The sequence below is a fragment of the Gymnoscopelus braueri genome (genome assembly GCF_963280865.1).
Source record: "Gymnoscopelus braueri genome assembly, chromosome: 2".
NCBI classification, from domain to species: domain Eukaryota; kingdom Metazoa; phylum Chordata; class Actinopteri; order Myctophiformes; family Myctophidae; genus Gymnoscopelus; species Gymnoscopelus braueri.
In genome coordinates this window covers 18,395,873-18,422,682 of record NC_137604.1, presented here as the reverse complement: position 1 = coordinate 18,422,682, position 26,810 = coordinate 18,395,873, and the positions used below count along the sequence as shown (strand labels likewise).

At 44.4% G+C, this 26,810-nt stretch overlaps 1 protein-coding gene across 1 annotated transcript in view; it reads left to right on the top strand.

The window, feature by feature from the left end:
• The first annotated feature begins 2,034 nt into the window (after window positions 1-2,034).
• The window catches only part of LOC308075441 (uncharacterized protein), a 55,081-nt gene continuing 30,305 nt past the window's right edge, over window positions 2,035-26,810 (top strand). The window contains exons 1-8 of the mRNA XM_080415326.1: window positions 2,035-2,697; window positions 21,951-22,021; window positions 22,454-22,523; window positions 22,706-22,812; window positions 23,034-23,064; window positions 24,107-24,217; window positions 25,543-25,670; window positions 25,776-25,846. Coding sequence (XP_080271452.1) covers window positions 2,500-2,697; window positions 21,951-22,021; window positions 22,454-22,523; window positions 22,706-22,812; window positions 23,034-23,064; window positions 24,107-24,217; window positions 25,543-25,670; window positions 25,776-25,846 — 787 coding nt within the window. The 5' untranslated portion in view covers window positions 2,035-2,499. The remainder of the gene's footprint in view (window positions 2,698-21,950; window positions 22,022-22,453; window positions 22,524-22,705; window positions 22,813-23,033; window positions 23,065-24,106; window positions 24,218-25,542; window positions 25,671-25,775; window positions 25,847-26,810) is intronic.

The window sequence follows — 26,810 nt, the reverse complement described above, 5'->3', positions numbered from 1 at the left end:
CGTCCCCTGCGGGAATCGAACCCAGGACCTTCTAGCTGTGAGGCGACAGCACTACCGATCCAGCTTTTCTAAAGCAGTGGTTCTCAACGTGGGGTACAGGAACCCCCAGGGGTCCTTGAGGGGGTTCCAGGGGGTCCACAGCAAACTGAGCAACAGTTTAACCACGTTAACCCTATTATATACTTCAGCTAGCCTACCTACAAGCTCACAATGCACTGCGATGCAATGTGTTGTGAGCTTGTAGATATATCTTCTAAACATTTTTGAAGAATCGTGAATAATATTAACATTTTTAACAACACAAATCTTCTCTTATGGGGGTCCCTGGCACAAAATATTTTTTTCCAATGAGGTTCTGCGCCAAATACATGTCCTCGACATGAAAATGTTTACATGCAAATGAAGGAGCTACACTGTCCAAACAAGACAGTTGCCAGAGCTCCAAACAGGTGAACCTGTCAGAATACAGAGAGGAGACACATGGCAGCCAGCTGTGCTTGTGAGCAGAGTAACAGACATCAATCATTCCTCTCTAGGAGAGCACCATGACATCAGCCAACCAAGATCCTTCATAGTTCACACACCAGATGGACAGGTCTACAGGACGACTGGCAGAAAGCATGTACAGTATAGGAAGACAGCAGAGAGGAATGCGCAGGGCATTTCCACATATTTATAGTCTACACACACCAAAACAGCACACGCACTGTGACTCAGAATGCAAAGATAAAGAGGTCATTCAAGACACTGACACTCATGAAGGACAAGCCACAATCACACAATTGGTCTATTTTCAGCTATATACAAAGATTAGACATCACACAAACTCACACAAAGTAAGAAGAAGAAAGATAAGTTGTTGATCTACATTGTTTGTAGCAGAAAATACACTGTTGTTAATTGTAAGATAATATACAATGTAGACATGAGGTTAATTTGTTTTTATTGTTGTTTATTTGAATGGTGTTAAACTGTGAGGGGCATATGAAAGTAAAGAAAAAGGCCACACACTCGTAGCCACGATGCAGCATTTATTTGGAAACCAACGTTTCGACCACGCACAGTCTTCTTCAGGGAATGAAACTGGAAACTGTGAAGAGCAGAAAGAATTAAATGGTCTTAAAAGCATTATTTGATATTAACTGCCATGGGGGGGACAAGTATTGGGTGTGAGTATCCCTATGGGTCCCTAGGTCAGGACATAGGCGAGCCTATATATTAGGCCTATGTAAGACCTGAGAGATAGTTGTTGCTACGCCTATGCAGCTGCATGCATGTGTGTCCAAGTCACTTCAATATAACATTCATTATAAGTACTCAGGGCAGGCTACTCTACTCCCCCGTACGAATTTGTCGTACTACGGACTGGACTGGAAAAAATACGATTTTTTTTTACTTAAGTAAAAGTACAAAAGTAGTGGTATCAAAATGTACTTAAAGTACCAAAAGTAGAAAGTACTCATTAAGAATGTCCCATTGCACAAGTTTTCAAATGAATAAAATGTATAAAAATGTATTTCAAAAACAGCAGATCTACAAGCTCACAATGCCTCGCTAACCGATGCATTGTGAGCTTGTAGATCGGCTATTTTCTAATAATGGCCGAAATGTATATAGGGCTGAAGTGGTTAATGTATGTTGTGTAATAATAATCCAAATCTACAAAGTAGGCCTAACTAGTAACTGAAGTTTTCAAATAATTGTAGTGGAGTAAAAGTATAATATGTGCCTCTGAAATGTAGTGGAGTAGAAAGTAAAAGTACTGAAAATAGGAAAATACTCCAGTAAAGTTAAAAACAAACTCAAAATTGTATTTAAGTACAGTACTGCTTGTAACGGGCCCTAATTCAGCTGTGTGGGAGAATAACGGGACACCTCTTGTAATAAAGCCCCCCCCCCCCCCGTGCCCTCCTCCCCCGCACAGCCAGGACAGATTCCTGTGTGCGCGTCCCCGTGTCCCGCTCCGAACGCGCGCAGCTGCAGAGAGGCCGTGTGTGTGTGTGTTTGTGCGTGTGTGTTTGTGTCAGGAGGACAGGAGGAGGAGGACGGTGTTTCGTTTAGAAAGGGTATTTTTAGCGTGCAGTTGGAGTTGCAGCAGCAGCAGTGTGTGCGTGTGTGTGTATGAGTGTGTGTGTGTGTGTGTATATGTGTGTGTGGGAGAGTCGCAGGGGGGAACAACACTCTCCATCTCCCACCATAACTAGACTGCAACCCGAGAGAGATCGATCTATAGCGCGCACAGCGGCCGATTATACGGTAGTGATAATAACATTAATAATCATAATAACAAGACATAGCGGATTGTCGCTGCTGCTGCTGCGCTCTGCGGGGGGCAAAGCATCATCCTCGGACGGGACCTTCTTTTTTTTTTGTATCATCATCACATCAAGTCTCTTATCTCTCGGCGTCGGTCGGGTCATTTAGGGTGCCGTTGTTAACAACAAAACGGCCTGCTTGCTGACTGTGCTGCTGACCACACACACACACACACACACACACATGATGATGGCGATGGCCAGCAGCGCCGGAGGAGACGACGACCGCGAAGTAGGAGCGATCAGCGGCGCCCCGCAGCCATCAGAGGAGCCGGATCAGGATCAGCCCGCAGCAGCAGCAGCACCAGCAGCAGCAGCAGCAGAAGCCGGCGTGATGAGCCACCCCGAACCCGCCTGTCTGGAGGCACAGAAGTGGATCGAGGTGAGTCAAGTAGTGATGGCCTCCCTAGGCTATATACGAAGCTGTACGGGTCTGTCACGACGGTGTGGTAGCTGTAAAGTAGGGGATATATAAATACACGCCATTATTATTATTATATTATTATTATTATTATTATTGTTATTATTATTATTGCACCGTCACCTGTTGGGGGATCGCTGCAGTGTCGGGTTACTCACTGCGTCTGCTCAGGACAATGCGGGGGTACCGCTTCTGTTTTAGCAAGAGAGGAACGAACGTGCATGTTCTTATGAAGTTCCACAGTAACAGCTTCAGTGTGTGTGTGTGTGTGTGTGTGTGTGTGTGAGTGTGAGAGAGCCTAATTTAGTGCAATTAGCCCAGGCCTGCCATCTGACTGAGAATCAAGGAGTTTTGTTGGGGGGGGGGGGGGGGGGGCGACCCTTTAAAGGGTCTGGGGGTCCTCCCGGCGAAACTTTTTAACAGAGTAGATGTAATTTCCTGTGTTCTGGTGATTTTGATGCTTTATCAGGCTTGCTTTACTAGCATTGTATAATGGTGGGTACCATTTCATCCATTATTAAAACACAAAAAGTAGGCCTACAGAAATTGCTTTGATGACTGAAGCAATGACTGACCCATCTTTAATCATAACCATTCATTACTAGGTCAATATCTCTGTATGATTGCATGCACTGATATGACAACACCCGCCAAGGGGGGGGGGGGGGGGTATTCCCCCAGAAACTTGTCAACTTAGTAGATGTAATTTCCTGTGTTCTGGTGAATTTTGGGAGTTTGATACCAAATCAAGGAGAAACCAAGCAGAAATGACAATCCAGCAGTCCTCAAGGAGATGTGGTTGAGACTCCTGCAGAATCCAGGAGTGTTGTCAGCCCTGAATTAGCCTAATTTGAGAGTGTACATAAAGTGTGTACATAAATGGAACCATTTGTGTAGGCTACTCTCTCAGTTACAATGTTGTTGTTTTTTTTACTCTTACATCCTCAATTAAAGACAGACAAAATGCCCTTTGAAGCTCGAGGGGAGAGAGGCGGAAGGACGGAAGGAATGTGTCCTCCAGTGACCATTTGTCTTTTTACAATGTGCAGAAAAAAAGTGCCATCAGATCAGTTTGGCACTTTGCTGGCACTCACTGGTGTGAATCCAATGGCACCCACGTGAAATCGGTGACCTATCCAATTCTGTGACTCCATAGAAAAAAAAGAGAAAAAAAGGCCTGTTTTCCTCACGCCAAGAGGAACGCCCCCCACTTCTTTCAGGCGTGAGGGGATTCCGGTTGCCATGGCGATGAAACACTCTAGCCTACGCACGACATCCTGACATGAGTTGATCACATTGTTGTCCTGGTTTCCATTTGCTGGTCATCATCCGAGCTGCAATCCACTGACTCCCATCATTCTACACGGTGTGTGTGTGTGTGTGTGTGTGTGTGTGTGTGTGTGTGTGTGTGTGTGTGTGTGTGTGTGTGTGTGTGTGCGTGTGTGTGTACATATACTGTGAGGACAAAGTCCCGGGTCCTCACAAGATTTGTTGTTTTTTCGTTTAAAACAAAGTTTATTTTAGAGTTAGGCTTATAAGGAAATAATTCAGGTTAGGATTAGTCATTTAGAGCTTAGGTTTAAGGGTCAGAGTTGTGCCAGATCTACCGTATGCTTTAGTTGCTGTGGCATTGATAAAATGTGTGTGTGTGTGTGTGTGTGTGTGTGTGTGTGTGTGTGTGTGTGTGTGTGTGTGTGTGTGTGTGTGTGTGTGTGTGTGTGTGTGTGTGTGTGTGTGTGTGTGTGTGTGTGTGTGTGCCCGTGCGTGCGTGTGTGTGTGGTCCAATGCGGTGAATCAGGGTCTGTGCGATGCCAGTAGGCCTACACACAATGACCTATTTCTTTCTGTTTTAAATGTGGGTCTATGCATGTGGGACAGTTCATGAAAGAGACTTCAGCAGCTTCTGTTCTGCAGTGACTGAAACGCATTCACAGAGATTATGGAGGAACAGGATGACAACGCTAGGATGCCATGATAATCACCCAAACCCCCCACAAATGTGTTTACCCCCCTACCGGCTTCCTAGCTACACAACCCCCTCTCTCTCTCTCTCTCTCTCTCTCTCTCTCTCTCCTGTCCTCATCTGTTTCTCTGCTAGTCTCCTCTTCTCCTGTGCCCCCCCAACCCCCTCCTCTCAGTCATTCCTCAAGTTAACCACTTGCAACCTGGCATCCCTGTGTTGGGCAAAACCTTTGAAAGTTATAGCGGAAATAAACAATCCCACAAGCTTACGACGTTGTGAGCTTGTAGATCGGCCGTTTTCGCCATTCATCGTACGACAAAGTAATTTATTGGGCCTAGGGGCAGTGGTTCTTCTCAACGTGGGGTCTGAGGACCCCCAGGGGGTCCTTGAGAGGGCTCCAGGGTGATCTCCAGCTACAGTAAATGATTGATAGTCAGGAGACAAAGGGTCCCTTATACTTATAGGCCTGTAATTCCATTTGCTCTCAGAGTTAAACACTATTTTAGAATTTGGATTAGATTGGGGTCCCAGAGATACACGTAATGGCGGCGGGTCTGTAATCAAAGAGGGTGAAACGGGTTGAGAATCACTAGGCTATATAGGCTTACCGTACAGTAAGTGGTTGCCTGGGACATGTTCTTCCTGTGCTTTCACTCCCACCATCGCTCTGATGTGCCAGACTTACAGTAGAGCCAATCAATTGCTTCCCCTCGCACGCCCCCTCTCACACATACTGTATTCAGATACTGTACCAGCTCTGCACTGCTTGGAGTTAGGCCTACTGTCAGGGTTGCCAGATCTGCTTGTTATAATTTCCCCGCAAGATTTTATTTGAAAATAGCCGATCTACAAGCTCACAGCGTGTCGCATCGCGACGCGTTGTGAGCTTGTAGATCTGCTATTTTCCAAATAGCTGATGTATATATGTTAAAGTGCTCATGTGGCCCATAGTCGCTTCTTTTGGGCTGGTTTTCCTAGACCTGGTTGCTTGTTTCTCTCGCAGAATCTGGCAACACTGCCTACTGTTACTGTGCAAAGTGTGCCCATTATCACCCATTATCGCGTGAGTGACCCACATCGTGGGCATGCCTACTTTTGCGTTTGTTTCTGATTCAAAGTTAGATCACAATATGGAGTTGGAGCTATACTTTTGAATCAAGAATATGCTAAAAATGAAACTTCCCAGCGCAGCATGAGGTTCCAAGCAGTCAGCAGTCTAGAAGACATGTTTTCCATTTCACAAAGGGGGGGGGGGTTCGGGATCATGACCCACAGCCAGACATCAGTGTTTCCTGTTATGTGACAACAGGACGTAACTTATAAAGGACAACAAAAGATCTGGTTAGCAGATATAGGGAGGAAAGGAAGCAGTAGAAGGACAGGGGAGACACAGGGGAGAGAGAGAGAGCTGTGCTGGGATTCCATTCAAGGCCACGCATTGACGAGGGTGTGAATTCAGCTTCCAGCTTTAATTAAAAAACACAGATGATCCGGCAGGCGACGGAGCTCCGCAGTCAGCAATAAGAAGACTCGGGAGAGTCAGACAGTAAATACAGGGCGATTTAATCATGCCATGGACGCGGGTCATCACCAAGGTGACGGACAAATTAAAAACGACCAACAAAAGAAAAACCTTCTCTGACCACTTGAACCCGCCAGCATCCATATTCCGGGGGGAACATTAGCCAAAAATAGAAGATCTACAAGCTCACAAAGCGCTGTGTTGCGAGTGCTCTTTCTCAGCAACGCCCTGCGCAACCACACAGACACACACATAGATTAGAGTCCCAGAGATAAAAATCCTATCAAATGGGGGTCCGTGGTCAAATGGATACCACACAGGGGGTCCTTGAAATAAATAAAGGGTGATAATCACTGAATTAAGATACTCTACCCAGGAGGGAAGTGGGGGAACGCACATCTCTTTATCCTGTGACAAATAAACCTATTTTAATAAATTCCTGCTTCAGCAGTATAGGCCTACAGTGGAGAGAAACAGAAGCAGAAGCAGAGTTGCCAGATTCTGTGAGAGAAACAAGCAACCATGTCTAGGAAAACAAGCCCAAAAGAAGCGACGATGGGCCACATGAGCACTTTAAACATATACATCAGCTATTTGATAGATAAATAGCAGATCTACAAGCTCACAACGCGTCGCTATGCGACGCGTTGTGAGCTTGTAGATCTGCTATCTTCAAATAAAATCTTAGGGGGAAATTATAATAAGCAGACCTGGCAACACTGAAAAGGGGGTAGAAGGCAGGGTTACATGGTGTGACATAGTGTTGGTGGGTCTTGAGTCACATTCAAACCATTATATCACCACACTGATGTGGTCAGTGCATTGACTGCTTGAGCCACTATACAGTGCTCCCATAGAGGTGTTAACTGGGAGCTGGTTTAACCATTTTAAGCCCTACTTAATACTTTTCAAAAACAGCAAAAATAGCAGTTCTACAACCTCACAAGGCGTCACATCTGATCGCAACACGTTGAGCTATGAGTATTAATGCTTTGAGTAATGTAACCGTTTAGGTAAAAGTAGTGGTACTCGTGTTTAGTAAAAGTGCTGAAAAGTATAATACACATAACATTACCTGTCTGTCTGTCTGTCCAGCTGTCTGTTTGTCCATCTGTCTATCTTGGGCGTGATGAACCCTAGTCAGTGAGTGTCCCCATGACCTTTCCTCTTATCGCTAATCTCAGGTCAAAATATTTCATAAATAGGCAGATTGTAAGCTGAACCATACTGTTTTTGGTGACCCCATGGGCTTTTCCTCTAGTGTGACACTATTGTGTCTGTGTCTGTGTATGTGACATGGCATCTTAGCCCCACTAGTGAGAGCGTGAGGCTCTAAGGATGATAAAAGTGTGGCACTAGCAGTGACAAAAGCTACAAAACGACCAAGCATGGTCATCTACATTCATTGTAGCCGCGTCACAGTTGATGTGTCGTTCAACGCCCTCGTTGACATCATTTACTGATCATGTAATCACCAATACAATGGATCACCGCAATGGAAACAAGCCCCCTGGGGCCTTTTGTATTTTCCTTATAGCAGAGATTCTTTTGACTGTACTGCCGTACTGTTAACAAACATGTTAATGAAGAGTTCAATCAATCAATATTCAATCATCAAGCGTGCGTCCGTGTGTGGGAGCGATGACCGAGCATAATATGAAAGAAAATAAAGGCTTGGGTTCAAAAGTGCAGGGAACTGGCTGATGGCGAGTGGATGTGAAGAGGTGAGTGGAAATGGCATGAACAAAAACATAACTGATTGACACTTCACTTCGTCATCGGAGCGCTGAACAAAGCTGATAACTTTTGTACCAGCTCGTCATGTAGCGACCAATCAGGGAACCCCATTCGGTAAAAAAAGAAGATTGAAGATGCCTTGAGAGATTACGTAGCGACAAGTGTCGGGCATCAGTTTGTGTGTTGAAAATAGCTTGTAGCCTGTTTTCACTGCTAGTGTGAACTCATTAGCATTAGTCTAGTCTGTTTTGTCCCTCTCCCTCCCTACGCTGTCTTCCAGCTTACTAATTCTCGGGTTATTTCCAGGGTGCTCAGACTGACCAGTACTATTTCCAGGAGGTATATTTATATGCTCTCACAGGTGGGGGGGACTCAGTGTTAACCATGCCACCTGTGTGTTCATGATACTACTTCACTCTGCATGTGTCTGTGGGTGTGTCTGTGGATGGCACATTTGTGTTTGTGTGTGTGTGTGTGTGTGTGTGTGTGTGTGTGTGTGTGTGTGTGTGTGTGTGTGTGTGTGTGTGTGTGTGTGTGTGTGTGTGTGTGTGTGTGTGTGTGATTCAGGTTGGGGTTAGAGTTAAAATTAGGCATTTATTGGTTACGTTTACACAGCCGAGTGCTCCCTACCCCCGTTTCAGCCAATCAGAAGCCTTGGAATCAGGAATACAATTATCGCTCTAGGGGTTGGGGTTAAAGTTATGCCTGATTTAAACTTAGTTGCACACCGGCGTCGCACTGTGACGCATTGTGAGCTTTTAGATCAACTATTTTTGGTGTGACGCCAGCGCACAACTAAGTATAACTCAGGCTTTAGGGTTAGGGTTTAAAATGGCATTAAAAAAATTGCATAAAAGTTTGATGTCTGAATAATAATAAAAGATGCGTGTTTGTGAATCTGAGTGCCCATTCTCTGTGTGTGTGTGTGTGTGTGTGTGTGTGTGTGTGTGTGTGTGTGTGTGTGTGTGTGTGTGTGTGTGTGTGTGTGTGTGTGTGTGTGCACACGTGTGCGTGCGTGCGTGTGTACGTGCGTGCATGTATGTGTACGTGCGTGCATGCATGCATGCATACATATTCCATATGCATTTGTACCTGTAGAGCGCGCCCTCTTATGTATGAGGGTGCATGTATACACACTGTGTGCGCACACCAGTGTGTGTGTGTGTGTGTGTGTGTGTGTGTGTGTGTGTGTGTGTGTGTGTGTGTGTGTGTGTGTGTGTGTGTGTGTGTGTGTGTGTGTGTGTGTGTGTGTGTGTGTGCCCGTGTGTGTGTTAAATTTGTGTGACCAAACACCAGCTGTGCATGGGTCATCTATGTACAGTACAGTATGACATTGCACACCAGATTCTTGGGACACACCCAGCTTGGGTGACATTGGTCTCCATGGGAACACAACACACCCCCAGCCTATCAGGTGTCACCATCTCCAGGTTCCAGGGAGAGTAGACCAATGGGGTTGTCTCTCACCGGGTGATCGGAGCAGGAAATAAAGCCTGGCACACACTCACTACACACCATGTGTTAGTAAGGACACAAGACTGGATTAGAATCTCTGTCTCCAACCACACATAGTTTTCTCGCTGTGTCACTACTTATTAGTATTATTATTATTACTATTACATCAATGTTTCTACAACTAATTTAATATTAAAATACAATCATTGCATTTTATAATAATAATAATAATAATAATAATAGTGATAATAATAATATTTCTCAATTTGTCAATACATCATTCATATTCCATACATCAGCGGTTCTCAAACTTTTTATTATTTTATTGTTTTTATTATTTAAAGGTCCCCCAGCTTAGTATGCATTAGACCGCAACCGGTAAGGGTCCATTTGGTTCCTAACTATCAATGATTTAGCTGGAACTCCCTCAAGGACCCCTGGGTTTTTAAAAAAAAAAAAAATCTATAATCTGTACATTGAAACTACACACATTATTGATGCCAGGTTAAGGTCAATAATGACCTGGCATCCGTCTACATAACATGCTATCTAAATCTATCTACATTTTAGGTTTTGCATAAGCCTGCATAAGGTCGTCGAGGCTAGGGAAAGTGCTATGGCAAGTGCTACGGGCTAAAGTGGAGTCTGAAGAGGAGAGTCTTCAGATTACGTCTCAAGACTGGGAGTGAGTCTGCAGTTCTAATTGCAATGGGGAGTTCATTCCATAGTTTGGGAGCCAGAAGGGAGAAGAGTCTGGGACGCGTGGAGTGTTGTCCCGGATGTTTTAGTGAAGATTCTGCCAGCGAGTGAGCGGGAGGGGTTGTAGGGTTGGATCAGGCTTTGAAGATATGGGGGTGCCATGCCTTTGGTTGCTTTGTAGGCCAACATCAGTGTTTTATACTCTGTGCGGACAGTAACTGGGAGCCAATGGAGGGAGCGGAGAATGAAATGTAAGCATGCATTTTTGCATTTGTCTATAAGCCTTGGCATTCACAGTGCTGTGGATTTAGTAAATCCAGGCTATGTTGTTGGTTTATTGAGGTCATACAGTAGACGTACTGGGTTGGTTCATTAGGTCATAGAGGCGGCACAGGCCTACTGGTTGGTTGACTGGGGTCATCATCATGTAGGCCTACTGGTTGGTTGACTGGGGTCATCATTATGTAGGCCTACTGGTTGGTTGACTGGGGTCATCATCATGTAGGCCTGCCCTACAGTACTTGTTGGTTGACTGGGGTCATATACCTATTGCTTGGTTAACGGTAGTACAGCAGGCAGCACTGTGTTATGGAAATGTGTTTTTGTTGAATTGAAAGCTGATGGAAATAATCTGTTATTTCAATTGCTGTTGTTGAAAAAGGGTTAGAATATTCAATCTGTTTATTCTGTGTGATTAGATTTTCTGTAGTTTGTACTCCCTAATGCTCTTTACGTACAGACTGTGACATGTGAGCATGATATACAGTACGTTGGGGTAGGTTGGCCAACTTAATCCACCCCCCCTGTTCATGCTATTTTTCGTACATAGCTGTGTAGTGCTGCTGCTTTGGCTAATGTATTATAATTTCACATGTCTAGGCCTATTTCTCTTAAGTTATTCTTGAGTATACATTTAGTTTTTTACTTTACTTACTGTGCATTGACCTGGGAGTTGCAAATAAAATGTCTTTGCACCCACAATGACAATAAAGGAATTGAATTGAATTGAATTGCATTGCATTGTATTGCATTGCATTGAATTGAATTGAATTGAATTGAATTGAATTGAATTGAATTGAATTGAATTGAATTGAATTGAATTGAATTGAATTGAATTGAATTGAATTGAATTGAATTGAATTGAATTGAATTGAACTCATCATGAGCATCGATGTTGTGTTAAATCGGTGCAATGTGATGGTATAATGGTACTTTCCATGTGGGCCTTCCTGGTCCAGAGAAGTGAATAATGGCAGAGCCCCTTCTCTTGTACTGCATCTCCTGTGTAATCCAGGTGTGGAATGATGATCTCCCTCCGTCGGTCAGGACTACAGTTTCACTCCTCATCTTCCGTCGCAGTCTGAAAAACCACCTCTACGTCTGCCCTTCTTACTCTTTGACTATTCAGATAGATGCTAGATGCAAATAACTGCAGAGTAACAGACTGCATTTGGAAAATCAGCTTTCTCCACCAAGGGCTCTCAACTTTGGAACATGATACCAATTGAAAAACTACTTCCAGATATAAGATGCTTTACCACAAAGGTTATAGTTAGCCACTTAAGCCCTATGTAGCTGACCGGGGTCCCCCTAGTGTAGAGGTTTCTCCTCTACATTAAAATCGCTTTGCTGAAAATAGCAGATCTACAAGCTCACAACGGATGGCGTAGAGAACTTGCAGATCTGCTATTTTGCCGAAAGTTCACCTATTTCCGCTCAATGTTTATCTTTTTTTCTTATTTTTTTTGCCAAGTGTTCGACTGTTATGATAATAGGCTCTATGCACAGCAGCCATATTGGAAAGAAATTGGCCCCTTTCTCATCCGTAAGGGGTCATTTGGAATCACCATGAGGGTCCCTGGACCACAATTACTGGTGTAACAGAGTAGTTCACTACCTCAGCCTGATGGCCTGAAAGTCTAATATCTCCCCCAAGCGATAGTGATATCCCTTAGGCTTAGCGGTTAAGATGCTGGCTTTCCATGCGGGAGACCCGGGTTTGAATCCCGGGCGTTACACTGGTATAGCAGAGTCTCTCCTGTGCACCCTGATTCTGTTTGACCAGAATGGAGCAGAGCCTACATTATTAGTATCATTGGTAACACCTGTGAAGGAAGTAAGGAAGAGGCCCAATTTCTTTCCAATATGGCTGCTAGATCTTCTATTTTCGCAGAATAGGGAATCTATAGGGTTCAGGTGGAGTGCTGGTTGACAGCAAACCAAAGCTCTTACCTTTAACCACGTATGCGCATTGCGCTGATTTCTGTGCGCTCTAGTAGGTTGAGAACATATAAGGGACATGAGGAAACCACCAGGAGCCTCCCTCCGCTCCATTAATTGTACATTATGTATTCTCTTTCAAACAGTGTGTTTATTTTTAAAAGCCTAACTAGGGACACGCATTGTAAACTAGATGAGTGTGCTCAGTGGAGCGCAAATCTACACCTGGAGTCACGCCGGACCTCTCTCCGTCTGGCTGTGATGATGGCAATGTTGTGGGCGTATGTGTGTGTGTGTGTGTGTGTGTGTGTGTGTGTGTGTGTGTGTGTGTGTGTGTATGAAAAGTCAAAGGGCAATGGGGGGAGGGATATAATGAAGCACTATAATTACATCATTATGTGGCTCTTTTTGACTACAAGCAATTTTCTGGGCGCGACACCAGCGCACAACCCAGCATAAAATTACCTGTCTTACTGGATCTGTTGTCCACTATAGTCCTCCCTAATGTTTTCGTCTAGTTTTAATTTTTTGACGAAATTGTAAATATATTTAGTCATAGTTTTAGTCATTATAGCTTAATTTTTTTTTCGTTTTCGTCATAGATTTAGTCAGAGTGTCAGGCTGTATAATATGGAGACACAACTTTGGACAGTGAACACAATGAACAGTAGTGTGGCATGTCGTCACCTCACCGGGACAAACATGTTGGTCACAATGGTATAGCCCTAAATTCCAGGTCATAGTCCGGACATCGCATACACAGACCAGCAGGGGCAGTCTGGAGACAATAGCTTGGGAATGTAAGAGAACGTGAGAGACACATACTTCCCACAGATTACGTGCATCCAAAGTGAGTTTGAAAACATGACCAATGACAAAAAAAAATAACTCTCATACCTACTGGGAGAAATACAACAATGTGCGAACACACAACACAGCAGCAAAATTTGTGAACTGTTGTGATTTAAAAAAAAATCCCTTTCTTTTGCCGATGGGTTCCCAGATTGCCTTAACACCCTAACCCTCTGTACGGAGTGGACCTCTGACATAAACCTACTGCGCATATAAACAGAGCTGCTACCTTTAAACACATTTGAAATCTGAGGCTTTTTGTGTACTATTTTAAATAGTTTTGGGAAAAATGCAGCTAATTGTCCCAAAAGTGACAAAGATTTCTGCTATTTGTTTCAAAAAGGTTTATAGGCCTAACCGTGCCAACATATTGAACATTGCAGTGTGGCATAGCTCTGTTAACACAATGCTGTACCACCTCCAACTGTATACTTTCCCCATTTTTTTCTTAAATTGTTTCTTTTTATTGTTTTGACACTTGCTTTTGCAATGTAAACGTATGTTTTCTCATGCCAATAAGGCTCCTTTGAATTGAAATTGAATTGAATCGACAGCGGCCCTCATATTTGTCATTTATGTAACTATGATCAAGTCAAAGCACATAAATGCTCATTAAATGGTCTCAGATAATCTATGGGAGCGTATACCTTCTGTTTACCAAGGCATACAGTAGTATTGTGCTGCATGTACTGTATGTGTTACACCAACATTGGCTGACATCTGTGTTCAGCGGTTGCTGTTTTAATTTGCATCAAGAATAAGCCGTCCCATGCAGTGCCTAAAAAGAAACGGAAACCAACCTGCTCACCTGACAAAGCATCTGGTGGCATTTCTGCTCCTGATGCTGGCTGAAAGTGGCAAACAGCGAGCACTGGAGTCACTGGAGTCACGGACTCACTGTGAGGTCACCAGTTTTGGTGTAATCAGTGACCCGAGATCCTCAGTGTTCATTTAGCTTGGACCCGAACATAATGTTGGCAGACATGACAATGTAACTCACATCGACTGTCACTACACTCACTGAGGAGCCCTTTGATATAGCAGCAGACACACAGACAGACAGATAGGGAATTATCTGTGTGAGAGAGTATTAATATGTGTGTGTGCGCGAGTTCGTGCTTGCATGTGTTTATATGCTGCCATGCGCGTTGTGCATGATGTGCAAGCGTGTGTGTTTGTGTGCAGTGTTTGTGTAAGTCCACATGCAAGCATGTGTGTGTGTGTGTGTGTGTGTGTGTGTGTGTGTGTGTGTGTGTGTGTGTGTGTGTGTGTGTGTGCGTGTGCGTGTGTGCGTGTGTGTGTCACAGCTGTCCGAGGGAGATTAAGCGCAATAGTCCTAGACAGCCAGCTGTATGTGCATGATAGAGATGAAGAGAGAGAGAGAGCAACCAAAGACAGAATGATGATCGTATGGATTAGAAGAGAGGGATGACAGAGAGAGAGAGAGAGACATGAAGGAAGACCAGAACGAACAGAGTTAAAAGAGAGTAAGGAGTGTGTGTGAGAGAGAGAGAGAGAGAGAGAGAGAGGGTTTGATCCTCCAGGTGTCAGAGGCAGTACAACAGAAGGTGAAATAATGATCACACTCACACAGATTTGCTGACGGCAAAGTTTCCTTGTACGCAACACAGACCTCGTATTACCCTGCTAACACAAAGTAGTCTCTTAATAGCTACACCAGTGGTTCTCAACGGGTCCATTTGGTTCCGCCTGTACACTCTCAGAGTTATAGATCTGTAAGGGGGCCATTTGGAACCCTGAGGGTCCCTGGGCCTCTCTTTGAGAACCACTGAGCTACCTACACACATACCTATATACACACCATCACGCAGTTATACTGTTCAAATGGAAATAGGTTTTACATTTAAAAAAAATTAAGGTGAATTCCATGTAAATGTATTGTTCCAGTATGGGTTGTTGTGCGCCATTTTCTCTGTTTGCTATGCTAGTGACTTTTCATTGCACATACTCAGGGTTGGATTTGCTCGGCGTGGATGGATGTAATCCATGCCTCTGTTTTATCCCTGTCTGGTCAGATTATACATGCTTTTCCTTTTGGTAAAACGTAGATGTGATATGTTTGGTATTTGTGTTTGATAATATCAGCCGAGGAGGAGGTGATATACGTGTAATGCTCTCTGACGTCCGATCACTCTGGATAATTATACAGATCCTGATTAATCTAGGATTAATCCAGGATTAAGACTCTCTCTCTCTGTCTCTCGCTCTCTCTCTTCTCTTAACCCAATGTTAGATTACTACTGTGCTACAAGTGTTTAACCACACGAAACCCTAGTGAAAAAAATATCCAATCTACAAACTGACAAAGCATCGCAACGTGATGCGTTGTGAGCTTGAAGATTGGTTATTTTCACAATTTTACATACAAAAATAGGCGTAATTGTTTAACATGGCTAATAATAGTGTTGTATCACATTGGTTCTCAAAGTGGGGTCCTTGGGGGGGGGGGGGGGGGGGGGTTCCAGGGGGTCCCCAGCAAAGGTAGTTAATGCAGCATCACAATCATTTTTAACCACTTTATCCATTTATACGTTGGCTATTCAAAAATAGCAGATCTACAAGCTCACAGCTGCAAGCTTGTACATCTGCTATTTTAGGGAAAGAAATCTTCTGGGGGTCCCAGGCACAAAACTTTTTCAAATGGAGGGTCCGTGGCCAAATATATATCAATTTGGGTGTCCTTGACACGAAAACATTTGAGAACCAAGTTGTATGGAAAGTTATTTCAAACAGTCTTGATACCAAACGCAGAGCAAATCCACAAAAGGCATTTAAGAGAATGCCTGAGGTCAACTATTTTGCGGCTTGCTTTCAGAGCATAACAGCATGCCAGCTCAATGTGGAAGAGAGGACCACGACACACCGCCCATGTTGGAAGAGTGAATGGAAGCCGTTATGTCCCCAGCAACACCAACATTCCACCCAAACGAAATCTGCTCGAAAAGTTGTTGAAATGACTTCCTTTGCCTAAAAGTGCAGCAGTCCATGGTCAGTTTCGGGGCTATGGTGAAACGACCTGCTTTTGACCCAAATTTTAGCCCAGAACAAAGTTTAGTCTTTTAGACCACAGGTTAAGGTCCCGACTACAATATGCTACATGGCTGAGCTTGTCGATCAGCTATTTTCCAATAGCCAATGTAAATGATGTAGGGTTATATATAAGTGGTTCAACTGATTTTGACGCTATATGAACTCATTTTGCTCCCTGGAACCCACTCACGGACCCCCCCGGGGGTCTCCGGAGCCCACTTTGAGAACTATACTGTGCTAGGTATTATGGCACATGACGAGCTTAGCATGGTGGGTGGTCTCGGTGGGAAGCGTGCCCCTCACCCCTGGCAGTGTTACCGCCACGCTTTACAACCACCCCCCCCCCCCCCCCCCCCCCCCCACCAAGCCTTTCACTCCTTTCCTTCTCTCCACGGCCGTCTACATGAAAGGAAGGGTCCTCTGGTACACTATAGCTGGCCTACTTCTCCCTCTCCTCTCCTCTCTCTCTCTGCCTGCCCCCCCACCACCCCCACCCTACCACCTCGGGGCTTAATGGTATCTGCCGCTGCCATTCATCCAGACAGAACGGAGCGGAGCGGTCCATGTCGGGGGAGGGGGGGGGGGGGGGGAGAGGGTTCAGGTCCAGTTACAGGCGGCTGGCGCAGAAATACCCTCAAGGCATTTGGCTCCCCTTTTTTTTTCTCTTCTTTTCTTTTCATAATGCAACACACATGAATGCTCACTTTAACATGCTCTCTCGCCCGTGCACGCACGCGCGCAGACACAAGTAGGGATATTTACGCGCACGCACACACGCACACACGCACACACGCGCACACACATTCCGCTTGTCCTCGCACAACCATCACAAAGCCCTGACACTGTTCCATTTATCCTGCTGTGAACTTTACAAAAGCTGCAGGAATTGATTGATGTGTGTGTGTGTGTGTGTGTGTGTGTGTGTGTGTGTGTGTGTGTGTGTGTGTGTGTGTGTGTGTGTGTGTGTGTGTGTGTGTGTGTGTGCGCGTGTGTGTGTGTGTGCGCACACGTGTGTGTACGTGCATGTGCGTGCATGTGGGTGCATGCGTGTTCGTCCACTAATCAGCTGTCCCTTTGCCCTTTCACCATACGTAGTTTCTCCCTCTATTTCATTGCTGTCACACACACACACACACACACACACACACACACACACACACACACACACACACACACACACACACACACACACACACACAATGGTCCCGTTCTGCATCCTCTGCAGCAGTGTCTGAGGACAGTAAATTATGCATGACTGTGCTGTAAATGTTTCAGAGCCCTGAGAAACATTGGCTGTGCCAGTAGGGAGCTGCGTGTGTGCGCGCGCTCGCGCGTCTTTTGTGTGCGTGCGTGCACGTGTGAGAAACAGTAGGATGATGAAAAGAGGGTGATGTAGATAGGAAACATCTGTCCAACTCTCTTACGTAAGGAAGAAACAATAGGCTGTTTTCACAGTGCTTAACCACTTTGAACCCCCAAAGTCCATATTCTGAGGGGGAAAATCTCACAATGCGATGCTTTGTGAGCTTGTAGATCGGCTGTTTTTGGCAAAGAGATTTGGTGTAGAGTACGGGAAACGTGGTCCAAGTAGAGTTGTAAGCTCAAGCCCAGTCCTCTAAGACTACAGGGGTTGTTTAACCCTTTCAAGTCGGGAACGCATCTACAAATGTCTTCTTCTGAAAAAAAAACAATGTTGCTATATCAGTGGCTCTCAAACCTTTTCATGTCAAGATGATATGTGTTTAGCGGCGGACCCCCCCCATCTATAATGTTTTGTTCCGGGGACCCCCAGAAGCAAAGATTTGAGTTACAAATGTTGGCTTGAAAAATATATATATTCAAAGATTTGCACAAAAAAAATCGCGATAAAAAAAAAAAAATAGCAGATCTACAAGCTCATAGCGCGGCACTCGGTGCCACGCTATGAGCTTGTATATCTGCTATTTTTGAATAGCCAAAGTATAAAATAAGGGTTAAGTGGCCACCCACACCAAGGCTTGGCTAACTGTAACTAGTTACTAGATCTATAGCTGTAACTGTAAGAGGTGTGGAATGTTTTGTATGAATGATCATGGTTGATGTATTGCAGTGGTTTTCAACCCCTTTCATATCAAGGGTCCATTATTTATTCGGCATTTGAGCCACGGACCACCCGTTTGATGAGATTTAGCCTCTCAGACTCAAAACGTAGAATATTTTGTTATCGTTGGATAAGATTGTGTCCACAATTCCATGCTGTATTGATGTTGGTACCAGAGGAGAGACAACAGGCAAACGTTGATCAAAATAACAATTCTTTAATTAAGTAATGCAAATGTTTAACAATAGCGTCATGTTGTAAAATCACTCCTACTGTAAGCTGAAATGCCCCAACTTCCCCACACTTGAATTGGGGTCTTTTACAAGCTGCAGAGAGAGGATTAGAGAGGGTGCATGTCCTGTGGTCACGGGTTACTGAGCCTGTGGGTACAAACCACCACATTGAACTGACGCCAGATTTTTGGCTACGACGCTGATCCCGATTTTGGCGAGAACTTGACCACCGTAGATTTACCGATGTTTTGACCGATAATTCGTCAAAGCTAGAGTTTTTCAATTTGAGAGAACATAGCATTACTTTTTGAGAGATAAACACAACAGAACTTATTTTTATTTAACCACTCCCTCACACGTTGTGAGCTTGTAGATTGGCAAATGTTTTCCGCCTATGACATGCCCAGAATGCGGATGACAGGTTGAAAGTGGGTAAAAACTGCATCGACTGCATAATTGCTAATACCGATGACATCAAACAGGTGAAATAATGGCGGATATATTGGGCAGCTTGATATAGCTGTCTGGCTCTAGTTGGCTGTGCCTGCCAGTGAAAGTGACGTGTGGCCACCGGTTGCATCAGTGTGTTGTTGTGATGTAATGGGATTGACACACTGTTCCATAACCTCAACTCCGTGTAAACTCCATCCTCGGTGGCGATAGTTGCACTTGAATCAGATATAGGTAAGACTTCCACGGTCACTTGTTGGTTAAGTGGGAGGGTTCATGGTTCGACCTCGGCACCAGTGCAGTGCCATGGATATCTGTGGACTTTATGCTGTTAAAGCTTTACTCCTCAAAACAGAGTTCAGCAGCCCAAAGATGGACTCAACAGCACTTGTTTGTGTGTGTGTGTGTGTGTGTGTGTGTGTGTGTGTGTGTGTGTGTGTGTGTGTGTGTGAGTGCGTGCGTGCGAGCGTGCGTGCGTGTGCGTATGTGCATGCGTGTGCGTGCATGCGTGTGTATGTGTGTGTACAGTATGTGTGTGTGTGTGTGTGTTTGTGCACGGGCTCAGTGTCAACAGTTTCCACAGGGTGTGCAGCCTGTAATCTGCGTTAATCTGGATTAGACCTTTAAAGGGACGTCAGTCAAACCTCTCACTTCTGACTGCCGGTTACACAACACCCCTGTGTGTGTGTGTGTGTGTGTGTGTGTGTGTGTGTGTGTGTGTGTGTGTGTGTGTGTGTGTGTGTGTGTGTGTGTGTGTGTGTGTGTGTGTGTGTGTGTGTGTGTGTGTGTGTGTGTGTGTGTGTGTGTGTGTGTGTGTGTGTGTGTGTGTGTGTGTGTGTGTGTGTGTGTGTGGGCTGTGCATCTGTGTGTGAGCTCTGTGTGGGCCTTGGGTCTGTGCGTCAGCTTTGGGTTGGCTGTGCGTCTGTGCGTCAGTGTTTATGTGACCGTTTACTTTTCAGTCTCTTTCTTCTTTCTGTTCTGTGATTGGTCCTTTCCCCAGGGCTGGTGCGTCCGGTTTCTACTACAATGTGACTGACTTACTAACATCATGGCTGCTTCTCATGCCTACAATTGATTGATTTCTTACTTTTATTAGTCAAACAATTTAAACAGCACGAAGGTAAAGCATATATAGGTTAAAAAGATAACACAAAAAAGTCCAGGGGACTTGTTTTCATTGTGGTCCTATGTATTCAATTCATCAACAGTGCATATTGACACATTAATATATGTCATCAACAAATACAAACAGCTATATTTACAGAGGAGAAAAACGGCGGCAGTGAATGACCCGTCATTTCAATGGGAATTAATATATAACTCTGTCATCTAATTCTGGTTCCCATGTCAACTTTTCACACTACTGGACCCTCTATTATTAATTATGAATGACTAACTATTAGTATCTACAGTATCAAGGAATGAAATCTAAGCCATGGCATCACTGAGGGCCCTTGTAATAATGTATTAAGTGGCCGTGTGGGTGTTCTTACAGATCTACAAATGGGCATTTTGCAGTTAAGGCTTCTAATCTAGTTGACTGTTAACTGGTCAATGTATAATTCATCCAGAAACGGCGTAGCTTAATTAGATAAAGCGCTAACAGGGCAGAGGTACAGTACCTCTAGAGAGTTTAGTCACTGGTCTGGAGGGGAAAAGTGAATGAAAAACACGGGAGCTACCACTGGCATGCCATTGAGCAACGCAGTGTTCAGCAGTATAATTGGACTGTGGTTGTACTAGCTGGGAGTGTGAAGCTGTGTGTTGCTGTAAAAGAGCAACATCGGACATTCAAAAAGTCCAGCCTTTATTTGCACAGCACATTTCACACATTTTCCCACACTCAATATACTTCACAAAAACCCGGGACCTTCTGCTTCCCAGGCAAGCGCTCGCGTGAATGTCACATTTTTCAGTGTCTCCTGCAGACCGAAGACACATGAAAATGAGAATTCACTCGACCGGGAGGGTTTACCATGCTAATGGCCGCCTAGGTTTTTTTTTCCATACAGATAAAGGAATAAATAGCATATTATGTAAAAAGAGTGTGTCGACCCGGAGTAGGGTTAGGCTTAATTCCATCGCACCGCAAAAACAGCCGATCTACAACGCATCGCAAAGTTGTGAGCTTGCAGATCGGCCATTTTCGGCGCATGACGATCAGGCTTAACAGGAACTTTCCCCCAGTTGGATACGAGCCTTGATTGGGGCTCTAGATGTGAGTTCACGTACACGTAGAAGGCCGAGCAGACAGGGTCTGCTAATGTTGTCGACTGTGTAAGCTTCCACATTATGCGTCTAAATGAGGGGAGTGCGTGTGTGTGTGTGAGCGTTCTGGGAGGTTGGAATGAGGCCACGGCCAGCTCAGTGTGCCAGTGCCACGGCGTCACTCCTAATTGGTTCCCCCTGGAAGCAATGCGGTCTGGTGTGAACTGGCCAGCCAACAGTCGCTCCGCTGCTGGGAATAGAACGAACAAACACTGTTCTAAACAATTACCACTTTGTACAAGCACTTTCCTTTTCCTTTTTTTGGTCTAACAGGGCAATATATATATATATATATATATATATATATATATATATATATATATATATATATATATATAATTGATGTTCACAAAACTATAGGAATATACAGTAATCAGACAGACAGACAGACAGACAGACAGACAGACAGACAGACTTCATGGTTGGTTGGTCTCAGTGGCTGATCTATCCTCCTCAGAACCTTGTGGACCATTTGATGGCACCCCTATTGCATGTGTTCCACATGGCTTGAGGGAGATTACAATGATGTCCTTCTCCTCTCCTTGACCCACTCCTTCTTCTCTTCCTTACTCGTGTTTTGCCTTAGTAATTATTACATGTTATTATACGGTATTATTGCTATTAGTAGTATTCTATAGTAGCAGTACTATATTGTAAGACATGTCCTTTCTGTCCTCTCACCAGGCAGTCACGGGACGGAGTTTTGGAGACAAGGACTTCCGCGGTGGTCTGGAGAACGGCATCCTGCTGTGCGAGTAAGTCTGTGATGTCACTTCCTCTTGAGTTCCAGAAAGTCTGTGTCAGAATTCAGTTGAGGCTCAGGTGATAAGTACAGCACCTTCTGCTCAGTCTAAAGAAACTTAAAAAAGCATACCTAAAAAGATTTTCAAAAGTAAAATTAATGAATAAATAAATTTAAAAGAAATGTCAAAAAATTTTCTAGATAATGAATTAGCAAAGAAAGAAGAGAAGAATAATCTAAGAATTTTCATTTAAAGAAATTGCAGATCTATAAGCTCACAACGTGTCGCATCGCGACACGTTGTGAGCTTGTAGGTCAGCTATTTTCATTAGTTTGGGTCCCGGGGAGACATAATCTTTTAGGTCTCAAGCTAAAAGTTTGGGAAGTTTGGGAACCCCTGACCTTCAACATGAATGTCTAATGTTTGTCTAACTGTTTACTGTAGGCTGCTGAGTGCCATCAAACCAGGACTGGTTAAAAAGATCAACAGACTACCCACTCCCATCGCTGGGCTGGTAAGAAACCAGCACCCCACAATGGACTGGATGGATGAATGAAAGGATGAATTAAAATATTAAATACATTTTAAATACATTTGTAGAACCTAAACTAAATGTGTGTGTGTGTGTGTGTGTGTGTGTGTGTGTGTGTGTGTGTGTGTGTGTGTGTGTGTGTGTGCGTGTGCGTGTGCGTGTAGGACAACCTGACAGTGTTTCTGCGTGGTTGTGAGGAACTGGGATTGAAAGGCTCACAGCTGTTTGATCCAGGAGACCTGCAGGATACCTCCATACGAGCCAACCTCAAGTAAGTCTGTGTGTGTGTGTGTGTGTGTGTGTGTGTGTCCGTGCGTGCGTGCGTGCGTGCGTGCATGCGCGCGTGTGTGTATTGTTCCTGTGCATTGAGCTTGAAAGTATGTCCATCTTTACAAGGTTTCACATGACATTAACAGTCCCTCTCCTCTCCTCTCCTCTCCTCTCCTCTCCTCTCCTCTCCTCTCCTCTCCTCTCCTCTCCTCTCCTCTCCAGGGACTCAGACTGCAACAGAAAACTAAAGAATGTAAGTTGGTCTTTCTTAATTTTTTCCCCCTTTTCTCCTTGGCGTGTATGGACTGTATCGTTTATTATTATGTTCAAAGAATGAAACCGGGCGGTCGCAATCGGCGGCCCGAAGAAGTAAAGTACCTGTCCACCACCGCGTGAGTCTAGGGGTTCGAATCCGACACGGTGCATCCAGCTTGGCTGAACGTCTATATGAACCAGTGGTGGAAAACGTACTCCAATGTTTTACTTAAGTAAAAGTATCAATATGTAGAAGTACTCTGTTACAAGTAAAAGTCCGGAACTTTACATTTACTTGAGTAAAAGTACAAAAGTATTGGTATAAAAATGTACTTAAAGTACCAAAAGTAAAAGTACAGAAATGTTTGAAAATAGCCGATCTACAAGCTCACTACGCGTCGCATCGCGCCGCGTTGTGATCTTGTAGATCGGCTATTTTCAAATAGCCAAGGTATAAAATAGGGCTAAAGTGGTTAATGTATGTTTTATAATGTAATTATTTATATCTGCAAAGTAACTAGTAACTAAAGTTTTCAAATAATTGTAGTGGAGTAAAAGTACAGTATTTGCCTCTGAGATGTAGTGGAGTAGAAGTAAAAGTATTGGAAATTGGAAATACTCAAGTAAATACCTCAAAATTATGCTTAAGTACAGTACTTAAGTAAATGTACTTAGTTACTCTCCACCACTGATATGAACACAATTGGCCATGTTCAGGGGAGGGACTCTGGGTATAGGAGGGTGTTGCTGCATTAGCGACCTAAATTTAGGAAAGAAAAATTGAACGAAAGCAATACAAGTAGGGCTTATAGTTTATTTTATGTACATTTCAGTTCCATATTCTGCAAAATAAAGAGTTTGTGTTTTGTGTTTTTTTTTTCTTGATGTACATACCGTAGCATGTTGCTTACTGTATTGCGTTCTATGTTCAGTTTCTGTCTCTCTCCGTTAGATGTCGGTATACACGCTGTGTTGTGTTGTGTTGTGGTGTGTGACCTGCCACTTTGTCTGTCTGTCTGTCCGTCTGTCCTCTGTCTCAGGTGCTGAATACACTTTACTGGCTGGGGAAGGCGGCGTGTGGCTGTGTCTCCTACAGCGGACCCACGCTCAACCTCAAGGAGTTCGAAGTCCTACTCGCCCAGATGAGAACGGTGAGAGAAAGAGAGAGAGAGAGAGGAGAGGGCAAGAGGAGAAAGCGTGAAGGCTACTTAACCCTTTAAGACCGGGAACGCATCCGTGTGTCATTTTTAGATTTATTTGGCTATTTAAAAATAGCAGATCTACAAGCTCATAGCGCGGCACCGAGTGCCGCGCTACGAGCTTGCAGATCTGCTATTTTCGAAAAATCTTGAAAATCTGTGCAAACCTTTGAATGTAAACATTTTTAAAGCGAACATTTTTAACTCTGTCACAACTTCTGGGGGTCCCTGGAACAAAATATGTTGATATGGGGGTCCACAGCCTTTATAGCAACATACGTTTTTTTTCTAAAAACTGTTAGGATTTAGAAGACATTTGTAGAATTCCCAGAAGCAAAGATTTGAGTTACAAATGTTACATTCAAAGATTTGCAAAAAAAAAATCCACGATCTTTCCCAAAAATTGCTGGTATTGTAGATCTGCTATTTTTGAATAGCCCAAAGAAAAAAAAAATGACAGAGATGCGTTCCCGGTCTAAAAGGGTTAAAAAGGGACCTATGTTTTTATTATTTTCGTTGAAGTATGAATTGGCCCTGAGAGAGAGAAGAGTGGCAGGAGTCACACAGACGGAGAGAAACAGAGAGATAAGATAGAACGACAGAGAAAAAGAGACACATAGGGGGCATTTTGGGTGAGGATTTGAGCTTCCTGCCTTTGTTGGGGTGGGGGTGCAGCGGAGGACGAAAACAGGGGTCTGCTTTCAAAACAAGAAGGCTCCCACTGTCTCAGAGAAAGCCGAGACGGAAAACAGGATATCAGCTTTACCCCCCGTCTGTGGAGTTCACGTTTCAATTGTTTGGACTGGTATTATTGCTGCTAATATTTCATTATTGTTTTACATTCCCTTTTCACGCGTGCGGTCTCACGCTGGATACCATGAACACAATAAAGTCAGGTGTCCCTGGTCTCTCTCACCCATTATTTATCATTCAAGAGCATACACATGTCTGGGGACCCCCAGGGGTCCTTGAGGTGGTGTAACGGGGGGGGTCCCCCATCAAAATGATTGATAGTTAGGACACTTTGATGTCTGTAACTCTGAGAGTTTACAAGATAAATGGAACCAAATGGGCCTCTCAGAGTACTCTCAGAGTTACGTTTTTTTTTGGCCTTGTGGGGCAGTGGGGTCCTTTAAAAAGTTTGAGAACCACTTTAATACTCTGCATGTATGTGTGTGTGTGTGTGTGTGTGTGTGTGTGTGTGTGTGTGTGTGTGTGTGTGTGTGTGTGTGTGTGTGTGTGTGTGTGTGTGCGCGTGCGCGTGTGCGTGTGTGTAGGTGTGCGAGGAGGCAGGGGGCAGCTCACTGAAGCGCAGTGTGAGAGACAGCGGCTACGACTGCTGGGATTCAGAGAGGAGCGAGTCTCTCTCTCCACCGAGACACACTCGGGACAACTCCCTGGACAGGTACACACACAAAACGTACATTTAAAGATGAGACCAAATGAAACAGCGCTGCGGTTGCACCGTATGTGAATCTTTCTGCTTTATTGTGTTGTGATTGTTCTACAGTCTGGACTCGTTTGGCTCGCGCTCACAGCACAGTCCCTCCCCTGACGTGGTCAACCAAGGAAACGGTGACGGTGAGTTTCTGCAAGAGTTCTGCATTATTCTAATTCTAATTCATGGTCTGGCAGTAGCCAGCCAGCAGTAAGTAGCCAGACCATGAATTAGAACAGTGGTTCTCAAAGTGGGGTCCAGGCACCCCCAGGGGTCCTTGGGGGGGTTTCCAAGGGGTCCCCAGCCCAAGCAGTTAATGTAACACCACAATCGTCTTAACCACTTTGTCCATTTATACGTTGGCCATTCAAAAATAGCAGATATACAAGCTCACAGCGTGCTTCTTCGTGCCGTGCAGCTTTCTTTTTAACACAAATCATCTCTTCTGGGGGGTCCCTGGCACAAAACATTTTCAGATGGGGGTGTCCGCAGTAAAATGCATATTAATTTGGGGGTCCTTGACATGAAAAGGTTTGAGAACAAGTGGTCTTTGGGGATTGTCGTAACTCTCGCTCTCAATATCTCTGGGTGAGACTTCGTGCGTTCAAGCAGCCACAGCCTTCTGCTGCAGCCTTCTACATCCACTGAGAACCTGTCCACTGCCTTGCTCAGGGGAGGACAAGAGAACCTGTCCTGTCACGGATCATTCTCGCATTCAATCCGACAACCGAAAGGCTTGCTGTGGTTGTTTGAATGCTTGCAGCTGTGTGTGTGTGTGTGTGTGTGTGTGTGTGTGCATCTTTGTTTTGAAACTGCAACCATGCTCGGAGAAAAACAAAAAACCTGTTGACATTGATTGATTGTGACCTTCCGTGACCTTCCATGACTGGTTACGACCTCCACCTCAGGGTCCACATGGAGCCTTATTAGCTGGCGTAGGATCAGGTCACATACCCTAATTTGCCTCCCTGACACTGTCTCCATTTCAAACCTCCTATAACCTAATTTATACGGCGTTGCATGCCCCCCAGAATAAGAACAGATTTACAAGCGGCACGTCACGGTGTGGCGTCAACACATCACACCGCAAAGTGTTGTTTATCTTGT